General features: G+C 38.0%; 1 protein-coding gene and 1 pseudogene across 2 annotated transcripts; both read right to left on the bottom strand.

The window, feature by feature from the left end:
* Window positions 1–11130: 11130 nt before the first annotated feature.
* On the bottom strand, window positions 11131–16272 carry LOC137722092 (pyruvate decarboxylase 1-like; annotated as a pseudogene).
* Window positions 16273–17770: 1498 nt separating this feature from the next.
* LOC137723746 (dnaJ protein ERDJ3A-like) lies at window positions 17771–22276 on the bottom strand. 2 transcript variants are annotated; one of them, XR_015961754.1, is made up of 8 exons: window positions 22051–22276; window positions 21715–21770; window positions 20655–20728; window positions 19973–20493; window positions 19553–19888; window positions 18877–19230; window positions 18250–18749; window positions 17771–18056 (listed from the first exon to the last, which is right to left on the bottom strand). XR_015961754.1 is itself a non-coding variant. In XM_068462938.2 (7 exons), exons 1-7 carry the CDS (start codon window positions 22138–22140, stop codon window positions 18465–18467), a joined length of 1716 nt encoding a protein of 571 aa, XP_068319039.1. In that variant the 5' UTR covers window positions 22141–22276; the 3' UTR covers window positions 18132–18464. The 2 variants fall into 2 exon arrangements, 1 of the variants encoding a protein (XP_068319039.1); XM_068462938.2 differs by lacking the exon at window positions 17771–18056 and having other exon boundaries at window positions 18132–18749.
* Between the last annotated feature and the right edge of the window lie 55 nt (window positions 22277–22331).

Below are 22331 nucleotides of genomic sequence, written 5' to 3'. Positions count from 1 at the left end.
CAACTGCATTTCAGAGTTCGTCATTTAGATGGTCGAACTACTTTCATCGTAAAGACAATCATTTCTTTTGAGTATCATTGTCCCTACATCTTGATACCAATTCGGCGAACTTATATTTTCACAAATATAGTTGAAGCAGTCGAACCACGTGCAGAAGATTGAATTTTGTAACCATAACGCATAACTTTATCTTCATGTTTCAGAACCCAAGGTCGAGAGTGTTCCTTCCTCAACCAAGTCGCTCAGTGCATAAGTCAATAGTCAATTTCATCACCACACCACCAATAGCGGAGCAAGGAACTTTTCACAAGGTGGGCTAGCTTAAAGATTGCAATCTTTATAAACAAAAGAAACTTGATACTATATTTTTCATAGTATCAGCTAGCTTAAGAAAATTTTCACAAAGTGAGCCAATAATTTTTTGTTATTCAAAAATACATGTTAAAATTCAAACAAATCCAAACTTGAAACATATATGTACAAGAAGTCATGAGAAAAAGGATGTACGAAAAATAGATGATTTATAAATTGTATTATATAATTTTATATAATTAAGCTGAGACAACTAAGATTAGTGACTAAATATATGGTGAGCTACATTCGGAAATCAATGAAGAGTACATGTAAAATTTTATTTTTTCCCAAAAGCTAACTAGGTTGTAGCCCATGGTAGCCCTTAATGTGGCTCCGCTAGTGTACACTACCACATTTTCATCTCATTCACCCAACCGAGTTCAATTGTGAATTGGCACTCATGCATCAACAAAATGACATAGTTAGCTCAGTAGTTACTCGGACTGCGCGCCATATAGGCTTTATAATTTTTAGAATCAACACACTCAAAATACAATCCTGTTTTTTTCCTAAGTGATCCTACTAATTCTTGATTTTGGTTGTATCATATCCTTGATTTTGATTTATTTTCTAGAAATTATTTTCGTAAATAAAATATACATTGTGTGATGTGTTTTATGCTTAGTATATTAATATTACTAAAATTATTTTGTGCAAATAAGATACAACTTTTGTAATGTGTGTGATATATTCTATTTTTTTATGTGGAACTAATCCAATATATATAGTTTGATTATATGGAATGAACGCACTATATCATGTTTCGTAAAAACTCTTGATTTGGCAAATCCATGTTCGAAACCATTTACAAAATTGTAGTTTTGATTCTCATCACATAAGTTGAACACTTTGTATTTTGAGGTCAAATGATCACCATCATGGCATCATGTCCTAATCTTCCTTTTCTTTTTTCCTTTGTGTTTTGGGTTGGAAATGTCGTAGTTTTGTGTGGCTTAGTTTAGTGGCAAAGTCAAATTAGCAGGACTGCGTTGAATTCTAATATTGTGGACACCAATATTCAGAACGTGCATCAATAAGATGAACGTACTGTAAACAAAAAAAATATTAAGAAATTTTTTTTGTGCTATGTAGAATAAAATCTTAAGAGCATTGGATTACCTAAATTGATTTGTATTGGTATTTTTGTTGTGGCTCCATATATTCAGACCATCCAATACTTGTTACATTTAATATTATGTAACATGCAAAGGGAATTCAAAACATTAGAGCAGTTTTGTTCACAAAAAAAAAAAATATTAGTGTAGTAATTGTAACCGTTAGCTCAAAATGGTAAGAGAAATGTTAAGGAGACTCTCAATATAGGACTCTTCAAAAACTCTCTGACGCTTCATGTTTTTAGTATAATAATTTATACCATTTCACATTTAAGAGTCTTCCTAGCATTTCTCAAAAGGTAAATTCGACAATCGGCAGTGGACGCATTTTCTTGGTTTTGAAGAAAAAGCATCAACTAATTATTAGCTTTAATCCAGTTTTTCCTAATTCCCAAAAACAACAAAATTAAATCATAATCTACTATAGTCTAGTAATATTCTTTTTCACTTGGAAGTAAGAAATCTTAAGTTTGATTATCGCCAAAGACGAATTTGAACAACATTATTACTAATTCATTATAAAGCTAAGACGCTAAGCATACCTTTTCTCCCTAAGATGCTAAACCCACCTTCTCACTTTTAATATAAATAATATTATTTGTTAAAAAAAAAAAATCATAATCTCTTCAGCCTAGCGTTGTCGGTTTCTGGTTAGTGGCGCGTAATTGTTCAAATCACAAAGACGACCACAAGGACAAGAATAGAAGGAAAAGACACGTCACGCGTCAAGGTTGGCGGGGTAAACGGCGCTGTTAGGGGAGACAATTCCGTGAGCAAAGGTTTTAAAGGACTGAAATCCACAGTTTGTGGAAACCGGAAGAGTTGCTGGTAATAGACAACAATTGTCTGCCCTTCTATTTTTCGTAATTTTTCGTGTTCTTTTGTTTTGTATAATCATGGGTTAATATTTTATATTATTTTTTATAAAGATAATAAAATTAAAATAAATAGTAATATAAAATATTAACATAGCTTAATCATGATCACACAAATAGAAAAACACGAGAAAGCACGGAAAGTGGAAGGGCAGTCAATCCTTGTCCGCTGGTAATTGCAAACTCGAAGATATTTGGATTTAATTAATTAAATTAAGTAAGTTGTATGGGAAGAGGATCCTCTCCTGAGCTCAGGATGAAGATTCTCCTAACCACGAAATCCGGACCATTTAATTTTAATCCAACAGCTCTAAACAGAAGATTTCCTAAAAAGTTATAATAATTACAACCGTTAAATTAAAATTAAACGACCCAGATTTCGTGGTCAGAAGATCCCCATCCTATGCTCAGGAGAGGATCCTCTTCCAGTTGTATACATGCACATTGCAATCAACATTGAACACATACGTCGCAATGAACGTGTCATAGTAGTGACGTGGCACGCAATCACAGGCATGAATGTGAGCCTTTTTCCACTATATAGTCACATCACAGACCAGGCAGCCATTTTCTTCTGTAGTAAATTGTGGGGCCCTACGCTCTTGTTCTACTATTTTCAATGAAAATGTTAAATTATTAGAATCAAATTATAATTGTTAGCTAATGTGACAATGTGAAGTTTTACATCAAATTTTATCTTTTTCCAAACAAGTTTAAAATTTTTCTTTTTTGAAGAAATGATATCACCTATATTAAAGAAGAAATGGTGAGCTTACCCTCATAGAGGCATAGAGGGATAGCAATAATATGATTTAAATTTACTTTTGGCAAGAATCAAATCTAAAACCTCTCACTTATATGTGAAGAGGAATACTACTAGACCGTAGTACTAAATGACTAATAATGTAGAGCTTTAAATGGTTGTTTTTATTAAAAAAATTGTTGAAATAGAATTTTATTAATTGAAATGTTAGTGGAATAAAGGGAACTACTCAAAAATATATTTGACATTGATGTCAAATTTGACTCCTATATAGAAAAGCTTCAAATCCAGTCAGCAAATAACACTTCGGTTGAAATGATCTTTTATGTCAAATATACACAGACATATCTCCCACTGAGATTTGACATCACCTTTGAAGGTGATCAAATTTTAGAAAGGAGAAAAACACTCATTATGTTCTTATTTTATTTTTATTAATGATTAAAGTTGAGATTTTATTATAAAATTAGTCAGCAAGTTGAGGTTTTGCAAGGTTTGATTCTTTATTGACACGGGACATTGTTCTCAAATTGTCACATTTCATCTTAGTTTTTTTTTTTTTTTGATTCATTCAATATCGTACTCATATGTTAATTAAGAGTGTGTAGAAAGAAATAAAAATGTGTGGTTATCATATTTCTTTGGGGTACCGAGCATTATGTGTACTGCAAGATTCTAGAATGATCTATCTTAGGCATCGAGATTTTTTGTCGTTAGATCTTGATTATTAGATTATTGGCTAAGAGCCTAACGACCAAAACTTATGTGAAGCATTCTATGTGTTGTCCATTACAATGAGAATAACTTGCATGCAATGCACCGTGATAGTATCTCAAGTTAATGAGAAAAAATTACACTGAACCACAGGGTTATTTCTTTGGTCCCAAGGTTATTTCTCTGGTCCCACATTATCTCACAATTCCATACAATATGTTTTCATTAATCTCGTCATACTTGTACCAATATAACAACTTCTTATTAGACGACTTTTCAAGTCTGAGCACAAGATGCTCTTCCTAAAAATTCACTCCAAATCCATCACATATTTGTCACATAAAAAGTTAATACTTCACATATCATAAAATATGTGTATAGACGCAAAATATGATATCACGTTTTCTACTTATATTATGACGTGAAATATCGCTTGAATATTTGATACTAATAAAGATCTATTTAAATTGAGAAGGCTACACGTCTTTGACATGGGAGTCAGAATGCGTGGCGCCACCACTGCCGCCAATCCGAGACACATGACTTTCCTGAACTTGCTGCTTAATTTGCTGTGTGAGAAACATTTTTTACATTCTTTACGAGGGAATGTTAGTGTACATAACATGTCCAAACTCACAACCACGTGGACTTTTCACTTTTATCTTCTATTGTTGTGATAATCAAGCACTTTAGTTTTTAGCTCACCATTTAAAAAATAGTTTTACAAAATATTAATCAAATTAGAAATCATAACTGTTCAATTAATTTTGTTAAAAAATTAGTATTTAATTAAACGACACGGTTTGTCCATTTGTTGAGATAATTATTCGATGGCTAAACAATTTGGAGTTTAGTTAATTTTTGAAGAGTGATATAAAATATAGGCAAGTTTAGATCATCGTGAAACTTTACAAAAGGATAAGAAGGAGAGTCGAAAAAATTCAAGATCCTTTGTATAATGGTACTCGACCCTGAATTTGTAGGAGATTTCAAGTTAAAATAGTATGAACAACGGTTTTGAAACTTGCGCATGTGAAAGTAAGAACAATTACCCATTCATTATAAAACATGAAAATAAAATTATAAATTCTTGGTTCTGCAGCTGTGTATCCTCGTATATTTCTTTCTCAATTTCTTTGTTATAAGTTTTGCTAGAAGTGGTTTTGACTTGTCCTGTGACTTCTTTGACGGTCAGGGTTTGACTTTATGTCTTCTTTAACATATTATATTTTTTTTCCTATTAATATAATAAATTCACCTCATAGCGACTTTCCAAATATAATAGCATAGCTGGATGGGAATTGACTTTGCAATTTATCTAAAGAAAATATGACAATGAAATTACAAACTCCTTGATCACATAAAACATGTTCACAGTAGGGCTGGGCAAACAGGTCCTGGGCCCGCGGGTAGGGGCGGGTATAGGCGGTTCAGGGTGGGTACGGGGCGGGTCCTGTTTTTAAATAGGGGAAACGGGGCGGGGCGGGCCTAGGTAATGGCATTTTAGGGTCGGGCCGGTTCCAGATTTATAGAAAAACGGGGCCCCGAACCGGCCCGTTTTTAATTGAAATGGACGGCCCAGATTGAAAATAAACATATCTTCCAATCATGACCGTTGGTTTTTACCCTAATTGAATATGATTCAGTGAGAGTCTTTACTCTCTCTCGACAAACTCGACCTCAACCTCGACGGCTCGACCTCTCCGTCTCTGAAGTCCGACTGACCTCGGCCTGAGCCCCTCCCTTCCACGGCTGATCTCGCCCTGACGACCACCCCTTCCGACTGACCTCCCTTCCGATTGACCTCGTCCTGAGCCCCTCTTCCGACTGACCTCGCCCTGACGAGTGACGACCACCAGGTCCACCACGGCTGATCTTCTTCGTTCTCCTCGACATCTCATCCTAGAGCCAGGCACTCGCAGTCTCGCACCACCCATCTTCCCGATTCTCGTTCTCTCTTTCCTGACGACATCACCGCCGTCTCGATCACCAACACTCCATCGCCGTTGCCAGTTCAGGTGAATTCTTGAACCTTTTTATTTTTATTTTTTTTATATAGGTTCTTTAACCTCTGATGTATATAATCTGTGCTCAATAAATATATTGGGATGTTCATGTTTGTTCTTGCTGATTTGGTGGATTTTCTGATTTTTTTAGCTTGTTTTCGCATCCAAATGTTGAGTAGAAGTCCTTGTATTTCACATATATTATGAAGTATTTCCAAGCATATTGATTTGCAATCCGGAGACATCCATTATATTTCTGTTCATTTTTTCAATTTTTAATTTATTTTCATTGCCATATTTGTTAAAGGTTTCAAATTAGGATCTGAGAAGCATATAACAGAGGTAAATCGCAAAGAAATCTGGTGCACTAAGGGTGACTTCTGGGATTGAAGGTCAAGGACTATCTCTGCTAAAGACAACAAAGGTAATCTTATCCAATCAAATTTATATCTAGGTTTTAAAAGTTGAAAGTGTAATGTGACAATGGATATCATAATCAATTACTCTGTGCATAACCAAGAAAGGAATCCGCCGGGGGTGGGGGTGGGGACCAAAAGCTAAATCGATCCAAAACTTCATCTACCCTGAATAATCCTAAAAACTCATTCTGTTTAACTCCATCCATATGATCTAAAAAACTGTCATGCCCTTCTACACATAACAGATTTGTGTGTGAAGTGTAACTCTTTCATCTTGGGAGGATTTTAGGTCATCTCATCAGTCTAATCTTGATTTAGCTTAAATTTAGCATCTTTTATTGTAATTAGTGTTAATTAGGTTGTCATTAATATGAGGTTTTGAGTTTGGAGGTGGAGGAGAAATTGGGAAGGATAAAGTTTAGAGATTTTGTTCTGATTGGATGGGTTTTTTGCAGCAAAGGAACTGATCCCATCAAGTTTGAATGCGCAGATCTGACTCTTTTTACAACGTTGTCTTTGTCAAGATTTTAAGCTGCATAAGACCCTCGTAACATTTGTTTTGGACCGCCTAACTTGAATGAGCCACCTTAAACAATTTCTACCAGATCTTTATGGAGCCTTCTTTGAATCTAATTACAATTATTAATTTTCCCTTTAGCCATCAGCAATGCAAGCACTTGAATCTTAAGATGAATTAATTTTCCCTTTACTACATCTAATGATCTTATTTATGAATTGTAGGAAAAAGTTGTCAAGTTAAGCAAACAATTGAGCCATTTAAAAAGTTTGGTGAGTATCTTATGTCTTGGTTTGTGTTCAAGCTTTGAGGTAGCCTAGCATCCAATCGCCTTTGGTTGAGCAGAGCCTAATCCAAATGCATATTTCTCCAAATACTATTTTGTATGTTGATTTGATTTTTAGATGTTGGAAGATGTAATATTATTGTTTTGGATGTATTGTTAATCTATGAACTTGGATGTTGGACTTTGTATTTAGATTGGATGTGAATAATGGTGAATTTGTGCAAAATCTGCATAAATGCAGTATGTGACTTTCTGCAATTGCAATCTGTGCAAATCTGTGCAGTTTGCACTTTGCACTTTGCAATCTGTGCAGTTTTGTGCAGATTGCAATCTGTGCAGTTTTTGTGCAGATTGCAATCTGTGCAATCTGCAATCCGTACAATTCTTTTTCTTTTTTTTTTCAAACAACCAAAAAAAAAAAAAAAAAAAAAAAAGGACCTGTGGACCCGGCTCGAACCAGCCCGTTTCAACCGGGCCGGGTAATGTCCGGTTCTTATATTAGAAAATGTAATCCCCGGCCTGGCCCGCCCCGTTCCCTTTGAACCTAGGTCCGGTCCGGTCCGGTTCCTTCAAAATTGGGCCCGACCCGGCCCGTGCCCAGCCCTAGTTCACAGTGTTAAAGAAACCAATGTGAGAGAATATCTGCCTTCTCCTCACAGATGGAGGCGCCTATTCCGCTTTGAAGAATTCTGTATTAGACATGAAAACCGTGAAAAGGTTATTCGCTCTGCTTGGAACACTTCAGTCTCGGGAGTCCCCATGTTCCAAGTAACTGGGAAGATTAAGGTCGTTCGTGTGGCTCTTCTTAAGTGGAATCAAGACACCTTCAAGGTCCACCAGCTAGCCATCGATGCGATTCATGATTGACTTGGCTTCATTCTCGCCCACCCTTATTCGGATGCCTTTCTCTCGGAAAGGGTGAACCTTCTTCACGAACTAGACAATCTCCTCTCGCAAGAGGAGATCTTTTGGCGCCAACGTTCGAGAGCCCTATGGATGAAAGAATGAGATCGCAACACGAAATTCTTCCATAGGCGTGCCAATGCCCAGAAGTCCAAGAATCGGATCTGTGGGCTATTAGATGACCAGGGACAATGGCACAGTGATGCGAGCAGAATATAATGAGTAGTCACATACTACTTCTCATCAATCTTCTCTAGGGAAGGCAGAAAGCTCAATGATATCATTGGGGCTGTTAATAAAAGAATCTCTGACGACATGAATGAGGCTTTCAACTCTGTTTTCTTAGAGGAGGAAGTCAAAGCAGCAGTGTTCCAAATGAAACCGTCCACATCTCCAAAACCCAACGGCATGCCCCCAATCTTTTTTCAACGGTTCTGGCATATCGTCGGCAACGATGTAACCGCGGCTGTTTTTTCTTTCTTGGAGACTGGACGAATATTGCAAAAGATTAATTTCACCCACATCACATTGATCCCTAAGCAAAGCACTCCAACGGAGATGTCACAGCTACGCCCCATCAGCTTATGCAATGTCATCTACAAAATTGCTTCAAAAGTTCTGGTCAACCGTCTTAAAAATGTAATGCCCCAGATCATATCACCAAATCAAAGAGCCTTCATTTCTGACCGCCTCATATCTGATAATACCATCCTTGCATCGAAGGTGGCCCATTCATTGTTCAAGAGGAAACAGGGCAAACAAGGACAGATGGCTATTAAACTAGACATGAGTAAAGCCTACGATCCGATCGAATGAGGGTATCTATGTAGGATACTACTTAAACTGGGCTTCTCCAGCCGTTGGGTGAATCTGATCATGACGTGCGTCTCGACGGTCTCTTATTCCGTCATTGTAAATGGCTCTCCATGTGGCTACATCTACCTTTCTTGTGGTCTCTGACAAGGAGACCCCCTATCCCTATTTTTATTCCTACTCTCTGCGGAAGGTCTCTCTGCCATCATTGAGAAAAACCATAATGATGGGGCTAATCCAAGGGATTTCCATTTGCCGAAACGTACCGCCAATCCATCACCTCATGTTTGCGGATGATTGCTTGATATTTGCCCGTGCCACTGTCAATGATTGCTCGGAGATTAAACGGATTCTAAACCACTATAAGGAAGCCTCGGGCCAGCGTGTTAATCTCCGAAAGAGTGTTGTTTGCTTTAGTAGGAATGTTAAAAGGGAAGAACAAGATAGGATAGTTGCTGCTCTAGGCGTTGATCTGGTAGACAGACACCTAAGTACCTTAGCCTCCCCACCCTAGTCAGACGGAACCATACAGCTTGTTTTGGGCACATAAAGGAGCGACTTTGGAAACGCCTACAAAGCTGGAAAGGCAAACTCTTAAGCACGGCTGGGCGTGAATTACTCATCAAAGTAGTTGCTCAGGCCATCCCCCTTTACACCATGAGTTGCTTTCTCCTTCCGAAATGCTTTTGTAACGATCTCAACCGTATGGTGGCAAAATTTTGGTGGAATGGGGCAAACGAGGCTAGGAAGATACATTGGATCGCTTAAGACAAACTTTACTATCCGAATAGCGAGGGTGGCTTGGGTTTCAGAAATCTTTTCGCTTTCAACCTTAGCTTATTGGCTAAGCAAGGATGGAGGCTCATTTAGGACCAATCTTCTTTGGTTGCCTGTGTCTTGAAAGCGAGGTACTTCCTGAACTCCTCTTTTCTAAAGGCTCCGGTAGGGAACTCTCATTCGCCCTATTAGCGTAGCTTATGTTCTGCTCGTCATATCATTAAATTGGGGTCCCGTTGGCAAATAGGCTCTAGGGACAAAGTCGACATCTGGAAGGATCGCTAGATCCCCCTCCCTTCTAAATTTCAAATTTTTTCCCCTAAGCCTCCAGAATGCAACCTCCAATTTGTCGACCAGTTTATCGATGTTCACATGTGGAATGTCTCATTACTCCTCTCCTTACTATCCCGTGCTGATTTTGCACCTTGACCCTAAAGGTATATTCACGGTCAAAAGCGCCTACCATCTAGCCGTCAACTACGTGTTATCCAAATCCAATGAGGCATCTTCTTCCTCTTCAGACGCAGTCTTGGTGTACTTTGGAAAATGATTTGGGCTGCCCAAGTCCTCCTAAAAGTCAAGGTTTACACTTGGAGAATTTGCAGGGATATCATCCCCTCCCGTGCTAATCTACTTCGGAAGTATATTGGGCACGACTCATCCTGTGTCTTCTGTAATTCCGACGATGAATCAACACTCCATCTTATGCATATGTGTCTGTTCTCCGCCTACACCTGGTTGTCTACTCCCTTGGGGCCTCTTCCTACTGAACCACATGTTTGATCAATAGCCGATTGGGGTCTCTTCTTGGCCTCCTCACTGTCAAAGAAGAACTTCGAGCTAATCCTCATGATATGGTGGGCCATTTGGCCTTCCAGAAACAATCTCCTATGGAATGGAAAAACTGAGAGACCCGACCTTATAGCTGCTCGTGCCATTAGCTATTGGCAAGAATTCAATGCCTCTTCCTACCTAGTCCCTCTTCCCAGTGAGCCCCCGATCGTCCGATGGTCTTACCCTCAGCCGGGTTTCCTGAAGTTAAATGTGGATGGTGCCTGGGATGAGAAAAATATATTGGGAGCAGTGAGTGCTATAATTCGGGATGAAGGTGCGTTTGTGGCAACTCGAGCCATCAGATTCCCCTTTGTCTCTTCCTTCTACATGTGAAAGCCCTGGCTGTCAGAGTGGGTGCTTTCCTGGCATCGGAAATGAGTCTTAAAGATATTGTTATTGAGGCTGATTCGCTCCAGATTGTGAATGCTCTGCTTGAGAGTACTCTCAATATGTCGACTATTGGACCTATTGTTGAGGACACCAAAACAGCTATTCTCAGGATCACTGGAGTCTCTGTTACTCACACTTGACGACAAGGAAATGCGATAGCCCACCGGCTGGCCCGCCATGCTCTGCATATGGTTTCGATCTCCTGCTCTTGGTTCGAAGAGCCTCCATACTTTCTCTTACATTCTCTGTTGTCTGATTGTAATGTTGTTGACTGAATGGTGCTTACGAGCATCTCCCTTGTACTGATTGCGTTTTATCAATTAAAACTCACTGTCGTTGCTTTCAAAAAAAAAAAAAAAAATTACTAAACTACTTTAGGTATGGGTGGACAGCCACCAGCTACGGCAACCCTAGAGCCGAATTGAAGCAGCTCTTTGCTACAATCTTCCCTGTGAACAATCACGTCAATGAAGAACGACCAATTCTTCTTATCACCATTTGCAATCTCAATTGCTTCAATCAACTCCTCTTCACAACGAACTACAAGAAAAGAGGGAAAGAAAATCAAAAGGGTGCCCTTATGTTTTGTCAAACACAACCCTACATGATTAGTATTGGTCAAATGATTAACTCACTCATCACCTTGGTTTGTCCAGCGTTTGCCTTCCCCATTGTGGATGGCATGCAAAAGTCCAGTGTAGTTCCAATTTTTTATCACATTGTAAGGTCCATCATGTATCTCAACCACAATTGTGTATCCACCATTGTTCACCAGAAAAATGACACTCCTCTCTAATCAACAAAGAGAAGGCGATTATTGTGCAACCCGACCATGTGATCATAGGGAATGGCCCTGCATTCGGTAGTGTGTTGCTTAAGGATTTCCTCAAAACTCTAGCGAAGCGGCTCAAGCACAACACAACTGTTTATGAGAACTACGTACAGAAGGATATTTGTGCCTGATGGGAAGCCTGTGAAATGTGGACCAAACGAACCTTTTGGGGTTAAGGTTCTGTTCCAACATGTACAAAACATGTTGTCAAGGAAAACAAATGTGATCGCTGAGACTGGGGACTAATGGTTTAACTGTCAAAAACTGAAATTTCCTCCATGTTGCCAATAAGCCAGGTGAAAAATCTTGTGTTTGATGTTGTTTTTAGGGTTTGGTTTATGAGTCGAAATGAAAATTTTGATGATGGGTTTGCAGGTATGCGTTTCAAATGCAATGTGGATCAATTGGTCGGTGAGTTGGAGGACCTCTTGGGTATGCTCAAGCTGTTCCTACAATGCAAGTGCTTGCTTTCATTGCTTATGGCAGCTTTCAGGTAGGTTTAATAATTTGCTCCCTTTCCTCTAACACTTATTTGCCCGCACCTAAACAGACAATAAGTTAGTATATATAATATGATTAAATACCTTTCTAGCACTTATTTGCACGCTCCTAAACAAACACTAAGCAGACAATAGAAATGTATTTAATCGTATTATATATACCGGCTTATTGTTTGTTTAGGAGCATGCTAATAAGCGCTAGAGGAAAGGGAGCAAATTTATTAAACCTACCTGAAAGCTGCTATCACCAATGAAAGCAAGCACTCGCTTTGTAGGAACAGCTTGAGCATACCCAAGAGTTCCTCCAACTGACCAACCAATTGATCCATATTGCATTTGAAACTCATACTTGCAAACCCATCATCAAATTTTTCAGTTCAATCCATAAACCAAACCCTAAAAACAACATCAAACACAAGACTTTCCCCTGGCTTATTGGCAACCCGGCGGCAATTTCAGTTTTTGGCAGTTAAACCATGAGTCCCCCAGTCTCAGCAATCACAGCTGCTTTCCTTGACAACATGTTTTGTACACGTTGGAACATAACATTAACCCCCCCCCCCCCCCCAATGTTCTTTTGGTCCACTTTTCACAGGCTTCCCATCGGGCACAAGTATCCTGCTGTACGTAATTCTCATAAGCAGGTGTGTTGCGCTTGAGCTGCTTCGCTAGAGTTTTGAGGAAATTCTTAAGCAATACACTACCGAATGCAGGGGCATTCCCTATGATCACACAATCGGGTTGCACAATAATCGCCTTCTCTTGGTTGATTAGGGTTGAGTACTAGAGCGGTGTAGTCATTGAAAATTGGGCCAGCAAATACGTATGCATCTGCTATCTCCACAATCCCAACACAAAATGCGGTGCTTATGGCCACCCAGTATGTCCCCACGAAATGCGGGTGGTGTTTCAGCAAAATTCCCTATGCCGTGGGCAACACAGCAAGGGCATTACCACAAGCATCGGCTAGCTCAACAAAGGCATCAGCTGCATCTGCAGATCGAAGTTTTAGCCCGTCTATCATAACCGGTTCACTGCCTGGTCCGCTGCTGGCCCCACTGCTGCCTCTAAGGCTATTTGATTACTCAACCTGTATCACAGAACGAACAAACAATGTAATAAGGGTTAAAAGTATATTTTGACAAACAAAAGTGCTGCAGGCCACGTTTTGCAGAAAAACTTAAAAGTGCTTCTAGGTCGTAGAAGCACTTCCAAGTGATTTTTCATTAAGAACGTGGAGTTTTAATAAATAAAAAAACCCAACATGGTTATAATAGAACACTTCCAACACAATCGCTTACAACGAAAGTAGTCCTAAATGAGAAAGAATCGTAGCTCTAATTAACTGTTAATATAATGCAGGCCAAAATTACCTTTGGAGGCAATGAAATTGGAATAGGCTCACGATAAAAGCTAGATGAGGAATTCCAATCAAGTTGCAACTTATGCTGATGTAAACATGATTGCTTTCGTTTCTTCCCAAGCTGTTGAAATTGCCTTGTCGATCAATTCAGGTGCATCTTCTATATTATTTATCACAGCCTACCAATTAAACCCAACGTACCGAAATTAGCAAACCTTGGAGAGAAAAAAAAGTTTTTTTTTTTTTTGGTCAAACAATAAATTTGGTTAGATTAGATGTTAGATTAATCACTGCCGAGATTTGAACCCACTCCGTGATGCAAGAGCTCAACATCTTTCCACCACTGTGGTAAAGGGGTACTTGCACAAAATAAAAATAAAAAATAAAAAATAAAAAGTTTTTATTTACAAAAGCAAAGGAGAAAGAAAAACTTGTAAGCACCTACCGCATAGCGTTAGACTCTCACATATTTAGACCATTCACAATTTTGTACATTTTTTTTCCTTTTTCCGGTACAACCGGTACAACAATACATATAAGAAAATGTCCCAAGTTCAAATCTTTTCCCTCTCCAAATAAGAAAAGATGTGAAATTTGCATATATATGCTCAATTTTAAAGTCTAAATTGAGTTACTAATTTGATCATGTCAGTCTCTGTTTAAACTTATGTCATGGTTAAGAGTTGTTTGAGAAACAGTTAAAAAGGCATTATAAACGTTTTTCGTAGAAGTGCATAAAAGTTCTTGATAAAATCTGAAGTGCTCTTTGAAAAAACACGTTTTTAATTTAACTTGACAATCAGTAAATTCGCGTATCATACGTATATTATATACGTACGTGTGTATTTTCTAAAAATATTTCCGTTTTTCGTACATGTTTTAATGATTCGTTAAATTGCACATTTGTTTTAAACTCCAACATATAATACACGTATACACATTTTCACGTTTAATACACGTTATTTTGACACATTTTTCAATAATACACATTAAATTCATGTATTCTATACATATGTTTACTTTTTATTGGAAATAAAAATAAATAATTATTTTAACTAATACATTTTTTTTTTTAAATGCCTAGTTTTTCAAAGAATCTTCTTAGCCAAGTTGCCGATATTTCAAGTACGTATTTTTGTTAAAGCGTTTTTAGTAATTTTAAAAGTGCTTTCAAATATATATATGCTAATTACCTAATAACAAGTGACTTTCTGAAAGCACCTAAGCTCTTGGCTAAAATCAGGCAACCCAATAGTATGGTGAAGAATCCTATTATGAGCTCCATGGTCATTGGAGTTGGGGCCTCCAAGGCTCCAACCATACAAATCACAGGCAAATCATCACTGCAGGCTCCAGCAATCGCATTCAGAACACTCTGTCCACCCACAGTGAAAGTACCAACACGCGCCCACGCCTCGTGAATGCGCATAGCCATCGGTGGCATAGCCGGTGTTGAGATCGTTGCACTAGCCAATGTTAGTGAGCCCCGACTCGGTGATGAGATAGTCCAGTATGATTAAGTTAAAGTCACCAGGCACAGAGAGCACGTCCGTAAAGCGTATTTGGATGCGCGAGGTAGCTCCCAATTGTGGCACCGGACAAGTTGGACGGACCCCAGTATTTCTGCATGGTGGTGGAACTGACGTCTAATTTTAGGGAGAGACTTACAAGTTGCATCCAACTCGAAATGGGATCTTTGTGGAAATGGATTTGGGTTTCGAAATTGGATTGGAAAATTGGGGCGTGGAATATTCAATAGTTCAGTTTTAAAGTAATAAACTAATTTGAAATTTGATCACGACTCAAAAAATAATGTAGTAGTATTTAGTTATGAAAATTGTTTTGAGACAAAACGGAAGAGGGAGGATTATACATATACACACAAAATATTGGGTTTCTTTTTTAGAAGAAGGGATATTTTACACTAATAAGAGGGAGGTTGGAAGTTTGAACTCATGATGCAATGTGTTGAAGAAAAAGACTGACTAACAAAACAATTCACCACTTGGACACACAATTTTTCAGTTAATAACAGAAATATTGTTTCCACTACGTTGATCCAAATCCTCAAGTTGTGGACATAAAGTATTCAGGTAAAGTTTACGCAAATGTGGTTAATTATGATGTACAAGATTAACGAAGGGTCGGTTTACATCATATACTGGTTAGAACTCTTTACATGCAAAAGGAAAACATCACGACGCAGTGATTAACTAGCTGTTTTTGTGTTAATTTTGCTAATTAGCTATGCATTTTGATTGATGGTTTAGAGATTGGTGGGTGGACGTACTTTGCAGTCATCCCAGCTAAGCTGACTCACGTCTGGAAATTTGGCTAATACATTGATTTGTAACAATAGTCATAGGTTTTGTGTGATCAGTTATCCTATGATGTAGTTTACATATTTATATTAGTACCTTATTATTTAGATTGGTCGGTGAACCATGGCACCGCCTTGCCAAATTTCTTAATATTTGGGCTATCTCTAATGGAGAAGGCTAAAAGGCTAAAGGGTTAAAAAGAGAGAAATTTTTTGGTGTGCCAAGAACATTGTCTGATGCATCAAGTGTCATGATATATGTGCTTCCATTATGGTACTTTTCATACCAAACCGTATTCTCTGCATGCTAAAAAATCTCTCCAAAAATGGCTTGATTTGGACAACACTCTTAACTTCAATCAAAAGTTGGGCTAAAAATCAACAGAGCCCACCAAGCCAAAAGATGATCCAAAGGGCATCGAGCTGGCCAAACTTGGCTTAATACCCAGCCCATTTGCTGGGGCCCAACAGCAGATGCTGCAATTTGCCATTGGATCTAACGGCCAGATTTGAAGTTTTTTGCAAGGTTTATAGATGATAAAGATCGTATCAAGAGTATTAGTCAAACAAGTGTGAGTTTTTAGACTAGTACATCTAAAAAATACTATGAGTTTTACGAATGCACGTCTTTGCCAAACCCAAGAAACCATGAGAGTTGTTCTTCCCTGAAAAAGAAAAAAAAAAATAGATATTCAAGAGGGCAAGGATGAAGGTGTGAGAATTCTACACCAATATCCAATCAATTTATTAACATTGGAAGTTGAAGATAAAGACGTGCCACATTGACAAGAATCTTATCACAAATTTGCATAATCAATTACATCTCAACACGTGTCCCTTGAAAATCCTATCTAAAAAGTTATTGAGATTACATAAGGGTACAAAATTTGGAGACTTACTCATTTAGCGTCACGTATCTCTCAAACATTTTATTAAAAAAAAAAAAATTATTGACATTACATAAAGTTAAGAAATTTAGAGACTTACCATTTAGCAACATGTGTAACTCAAAAAATATCTGGATCACCTTATTTTACTATTGTAAGTAGTAGTTTAATTAAATTAATTATTAAATTTAAAATAATAAATTATCTAGGGGCTGTTTAACTCCTTCCGTTAGAGACGGTATATAAAAACGGCCTGACTCTATTTAATAAGAAGGACTATCTTACAGGGTTATAATTGACTCTATGTTGAGCACCTTCTGTTTAAGATTGTGTTATACACACAACATCGGCGCATTACAAATTCATACAAATCATTATTCATGGCAGGAACGTGGTTATTCTCCACGTTGGTTTCGAGGGAGAAGGAACAGAGAATTAAAACCATTGGGTTAATTAGTCTTTTTACATGTAAAAAGCAGCAAAAATGTAAAAAAATTAAAACAAAGGTAGAAGTTTTTTAGACCATGTATAAAGAAAATGTCAAATTATAGTGGTCAAATTAAAATTGATTGCTTATGTGGTAATCTAAAATCTTAGATCATCTCCAAATGAAATGTTAAGTTTTAAACACAAAATTCAAGTTTGAATGCTTATATGGCACATTGATCTTTCTTTTGTAAATTTTGTTGTCGATATATCAAATTTAAACTATTATTAATTATATTATTTACTTTTCATAATTGTATTTAGTATTTTTAAAACAAAAGATAATAACAAAAATTATAAAAAACATTTATTATCCACTAAAAATAGATTTGGAGATGCTGTCAAATTTGACAGCAACTCCCTTTTGTTGCCATTCCATGTAATGTTACATAGGAATTGGCATTTTAGTTGGAAAACATTAGTAATGTCTTCTTCTTCTTTTTACCGTTATTGGTGATATGGACTTTTTGACATCTCTTTTGAAGATGCTCTTATGTCAAATTGTATACTTCTCCCACCAGATTATCAAATGTTATTTTCTTATTAAAATAGAGCTCTAAATGGTTGTATTTATTACCAAAAGGTTGAATCAAAATTTTTATTGGTTAAAATATTAGTGAACTATGGGACCCACCATTCAAAATTAATTAAAAATAAATTTGACATTGATGTCAAATTTGACTCCTAATCAAAAAGTCTTCAAATTCAATTAGCAAGCAACGCTTCGGTTGAATATACACAGTGACATTTTACTTAATATTTCAACATCTCCTTTGAAGATGCTCTTAGACCTTCAAAAAGAGTATTCTGCCAAATCTCCCATTCTACATCAATCTCCACATTGAGAGGTGGGGGAAGTTTGAACCCGAGACGATGAAGTCCCTAACCATCGCCGCCACTTGCTACAATATACAAATGAAATCGACTTGAAGCAAAGAAATCAGCAAGACAAACGTAGCAAGTGCTAAAGCAAGAACTAAAATTTCAAATCTCATCCATCTTATTTCCATAAAAAAATTTGGCCTTTAATTTTTACACCAAGTAAAGAAAAATACATTACACGATTCATACAACGAAAAGGTATGAAACGTTTACCATGGCATTACAAAGACAAAACCACTTTCCTAGGGTTCAAGGAGGAACACTTCTTGTAGACTACAAAACAATGGATGCTCCTCCAAGTATGTATGGTGACCCAAACTCACATTCTCGTTCTTAACTGTAGCCGCAAAACTGTTTATCTTTTCTATAGTCAAAGGAGTGAAGCTATGTCCATGAAAGCCAGGAACTACGTGATCCGGACTTTCCTCTCACCTGAGCACGGGTTTCTGCAGTGTTTTGGAAAAACGTATGTCCCCGTTAAGAACAGAGCTAATGAACCTCTCCACTTCTTCTGTAGTCATTTCACCATTAAATGATGCAAATGACCCCCTCCGAGGTTTGTAGGCAACCAAGAGCTTATCTGATGATTTGAATCCTGCTTTCTCAAACGCATTTAAGAAGGTCGCCTGCTTGGTGGCATCCAAGAGAGTGTAGGAAACAGAATCCTTGCCATGAGCTGAATTCTGTCGCCTTGATAGCGATTTCCTAGAGACCTGAAGACAAAAATATAGAAAACTCAGAATGTTAATCTTTCAACTTCCATAAGAATATCATTGTCATGTGAGAAACCAGATGTTCGTTACAGTAGTGGTGAGTCTATATAAGAGAAAGCACACTCACCACGGTCAAAATTGATTCCAACTTATTTCTTTCCTTGGAAGATCTGAATGCACCAATGATGCACACTGGAGTTTTCTCACCACAAAGAGCGTCAAAATTAGACTCTGTCAATAGAGGTATCTGATTCTGCCCCACATCAGTCGGTTCTTTCTTGGCCTGACTTGAAGCTGCTTTCTTGCTCTTTTTCTCGAAGCCTTCAAGTAAAGCACTAAGCTCTGTAATCGCCAACTTCATATCTTTGGGGGTAATGCCTGCTTTTAAGACATGCTTCTCCCCGTTCGGAAGCCAACCAACTATAGCTGGAAGTGCACCAACTCCCAGCTTCTTCACTGTTGGATCAGAAGCATCATGGACCTGCATTATCATTGTGAAATGATTTTTTAATACAAAAATGCCAGATATTTATCAATGAAGAAAACGTAAGGTGAACGAAAACAACCATAGCATCTTTTCATGGAAACTGAAAAGTATATGATTCACTTTGTCATAGAAGTACCAGGGTCGTCATTACACCCTACCCTTTTCATACACACACACACACACATATTGCCCTTGTACTCTCGAACGGATTTTCAGGTTGAATGTCAAGAAATTGGTAAAGACACATTCTTCATACATCGAAAAGATTCAGAAAAGGAAAATTGAGTAGATTATGCCAACCAAAATCACCATATACCTCTGCATCATAGAAAATGAAGTGATTGTGATGCAATCCGCTAAGGACACGCCAGATAACAGGTGTATCTTTCTTGGTGGAAAGAAGCACCACACTACGTAATTTATTGGTTGTGAAAGTGGAAGACTCAACACTGTTCAAATCAACCCGTTTCGAAAACCTTGGCAGATTGTCTTGGCAAAATGTCTTCAAAGGTTTTGCAGCCCAATCCCCATCATACTCAACCAAAGAACCCTTTCCACTCACTTTGTACACAAATACCCTGGGCATTCTGCTGGGATATATGCCAAGGTCCTTACAGAGAGAGGGTTCTGTCTCACAGTTTATGCTTCCAACCTGACAGAATAAAAGGAAAGAATAAGTATATCTAGAGATCAAAAGCAGCCATATTGTAAGGAATGAATAAGAATCTGAAAATACCTTTAAGGCTCCCTGCAGGGAACTAGCAACTTCCTCCATGATATTTTCAACGTGTTGCTTCCCCTTCAATGAAGGAGTGTAAGATAACAGTAGCCAAGTCATCCCTCGGTCAACTATTTCTTTCTTATACACCTGTGAACTGACGGTCGTAATGGTCACTGGAGAAGTCTTAGACCCGGGTCGAGACCCAGTTGAACCACTGAAACCACCAAACTGACCCCCACCTCCAGGTTTACCCCCAAAAAAGTTTGAAAAGATGTCTTCCATGCCAAAACCAAATGAACTTGGACCACTGGGACCTCCAAAGGAAAAGGAGAATGACTTGGAACCTCCCTGCCCACCCATGCTCTGCCAGTCACCAGGTCCGTAGGTAAAGTGGTTCTGTCCTGGTCCACCATTTGTAAAGTAGGTATATCCACCATGATCTCCAGGAGAACCACCTCCAAATCCAGGATTTCCCTTCTCATCTCCATAGGTATCATAATTTTTCCTTTTCTCTTCATCAGATAAAATCTCATATGCTAATCAAAGAAGAAGAAATTAACCAACATTAAGTACAAACTTTGTGGATGTGGCTACTACAACAAGATAGGTATTTAGGAATTGAAGTAGCTTCAACCAAAAATGAAACAGGAAAGGAATAAAAAAAATGAAGAAAAACTAGAGAAGGCAGAAGTCATACCGTTGTTTATCTCAGCAAACTTTGCTTGAGCTCCCTTGCTTTTATTCTTGTCTGGGTGATATTGAAGAGAGAGCCTAGAGCGCATTATTCACATTAGCATGAGTAAGGTAAAAAGCATGTCACACCAGCATTTACATTGCGAATGCACAAGCACACGCACAAACACATAGACAGGCACAACTGGAGAGCCAATTATATATCCCAGAACAGGACCTTACGTAATGTGAATCAATAAAAATGCCCTTAAGCAAAAGCAACCCTAACTTACAAAGATAAACTCTTAATCGTTTTAATAGCATGAGGAGAAACATATGTTAGTCTCCTAGTATCAAATTAGACAAAAGGAAACAAACACTGCTTACTCACAAGGACAAGTCTTAAATGCTGTAATAAAAGTCAGTCTTGAAGCTAAAGTCCTACAACAGCTCAATAGCTTCACTACCACTATTTTTGATAGCCCAAAAGCACCATTAATGCGCCTTCATGGCTAAGAACGATTAACCATGTATTCAAACAAGACCACAGATGAAAACTGGCCCACAGTGCCAATGTTAGGCATGAAGAATTATAGTTTGTCACTTGAACCAACCCCAACTCGTCCCAAACCAATAACAGAGCTTCGCAGATACCATCCATCCTAAATGATATATGCCCACATATCATAAATGATAAATGAGCTTGGAAGCCACAATAAGGTCCAATTATGGATCGCATTCGGAAGAGCGAAAAGCGCTTTCTGAAGATCAACAGTACTCTTAAAGTATTCCGTTTGACGGAAAAAGCGACTAGTGTTCCTAGGTCCTAGAAGCACCAACCGAATGCTTCTCCAGGAAGCACTTGGACTTTTAAGCCCAAGAACTGACTTTTAATGAAACTGTCAACGTGCTTCTAATCAAAGCACTTCCTCCGGAAGCAATCCCAAACGAGCCTGATTATTAATACTTTCGATACCCACCCAAAACCCCAAAAAAAAAAAAATACAAAATATATTTCACTTTCTCAGTGGTTTGGTTTAGCACAATTAATGAAGTACATTATACACAGAGTTGCCGGAACATACTTGTGGAACGCTTTCTGAATTTCACGCTGACCTGCATTCCGCTCCACTCCAAGTACCTGATAACAATTTTAAACCAATTTCAGAAAAAATGGGTAGATAAGTACAAACCCTAACATCTGCTAAGACTAACAGCTAATTTCAAATTCTGCTCCTTTTGCACCGTTTCATCCCAGTTTCGTCAAATTTTCCTTTCCTTCCAATTTCAAAATCCATATGGACTTTTCGTAATTAAATCTGATTGATTTACATTCAATTCTTTCACATTTGACGGGAAAATGAGGAAAAGTTTCAAATTACAAAGAAAAATGAAGAATTTGAAGACTTCGGAAACCGTACCTTGTAAGGGTCTACCGTTTTCGCTTCCATGGTTAAGAGGAAGAAGAGCAGCAATGACACCAAGATCCAAACTGTAAACCGGTTCTCCATTTCAGAATCCGAAATTTTACAAAGATTTTTCGGCTGCGAGCTTCGCGATTTGTTGGATTTTTCGGCTGAGAGCGACGGAGGGAGGAGGAGGAGATTGAAATGGAGGGCTTATAAAGGTGCTTCGCGGGTTCCAAACGAATCCAGATTCTTCGGGGTTTATAAGGCCGTTAGGTACACGTGGCCGTATGACC

This window comes from Pyrus communis, chromosome 4 (assembly GCF_041283825.1).
Source record: "Pyrus communis isolate YQ-2024b chromosome 4, ASM4128382v1, whole genome shotgun sequence".
Lineage (NCBI taxonomy): Eukaryota > Viridiplantae > Streptophyta > Magnoliopsida > Rosales > Rosaceae > Pyrus > Pyrus communis.
Note: the sequence above shows the minus strand (reverse complement) of the source record. Positions and strands in the feature narration are given on the sequence as shown.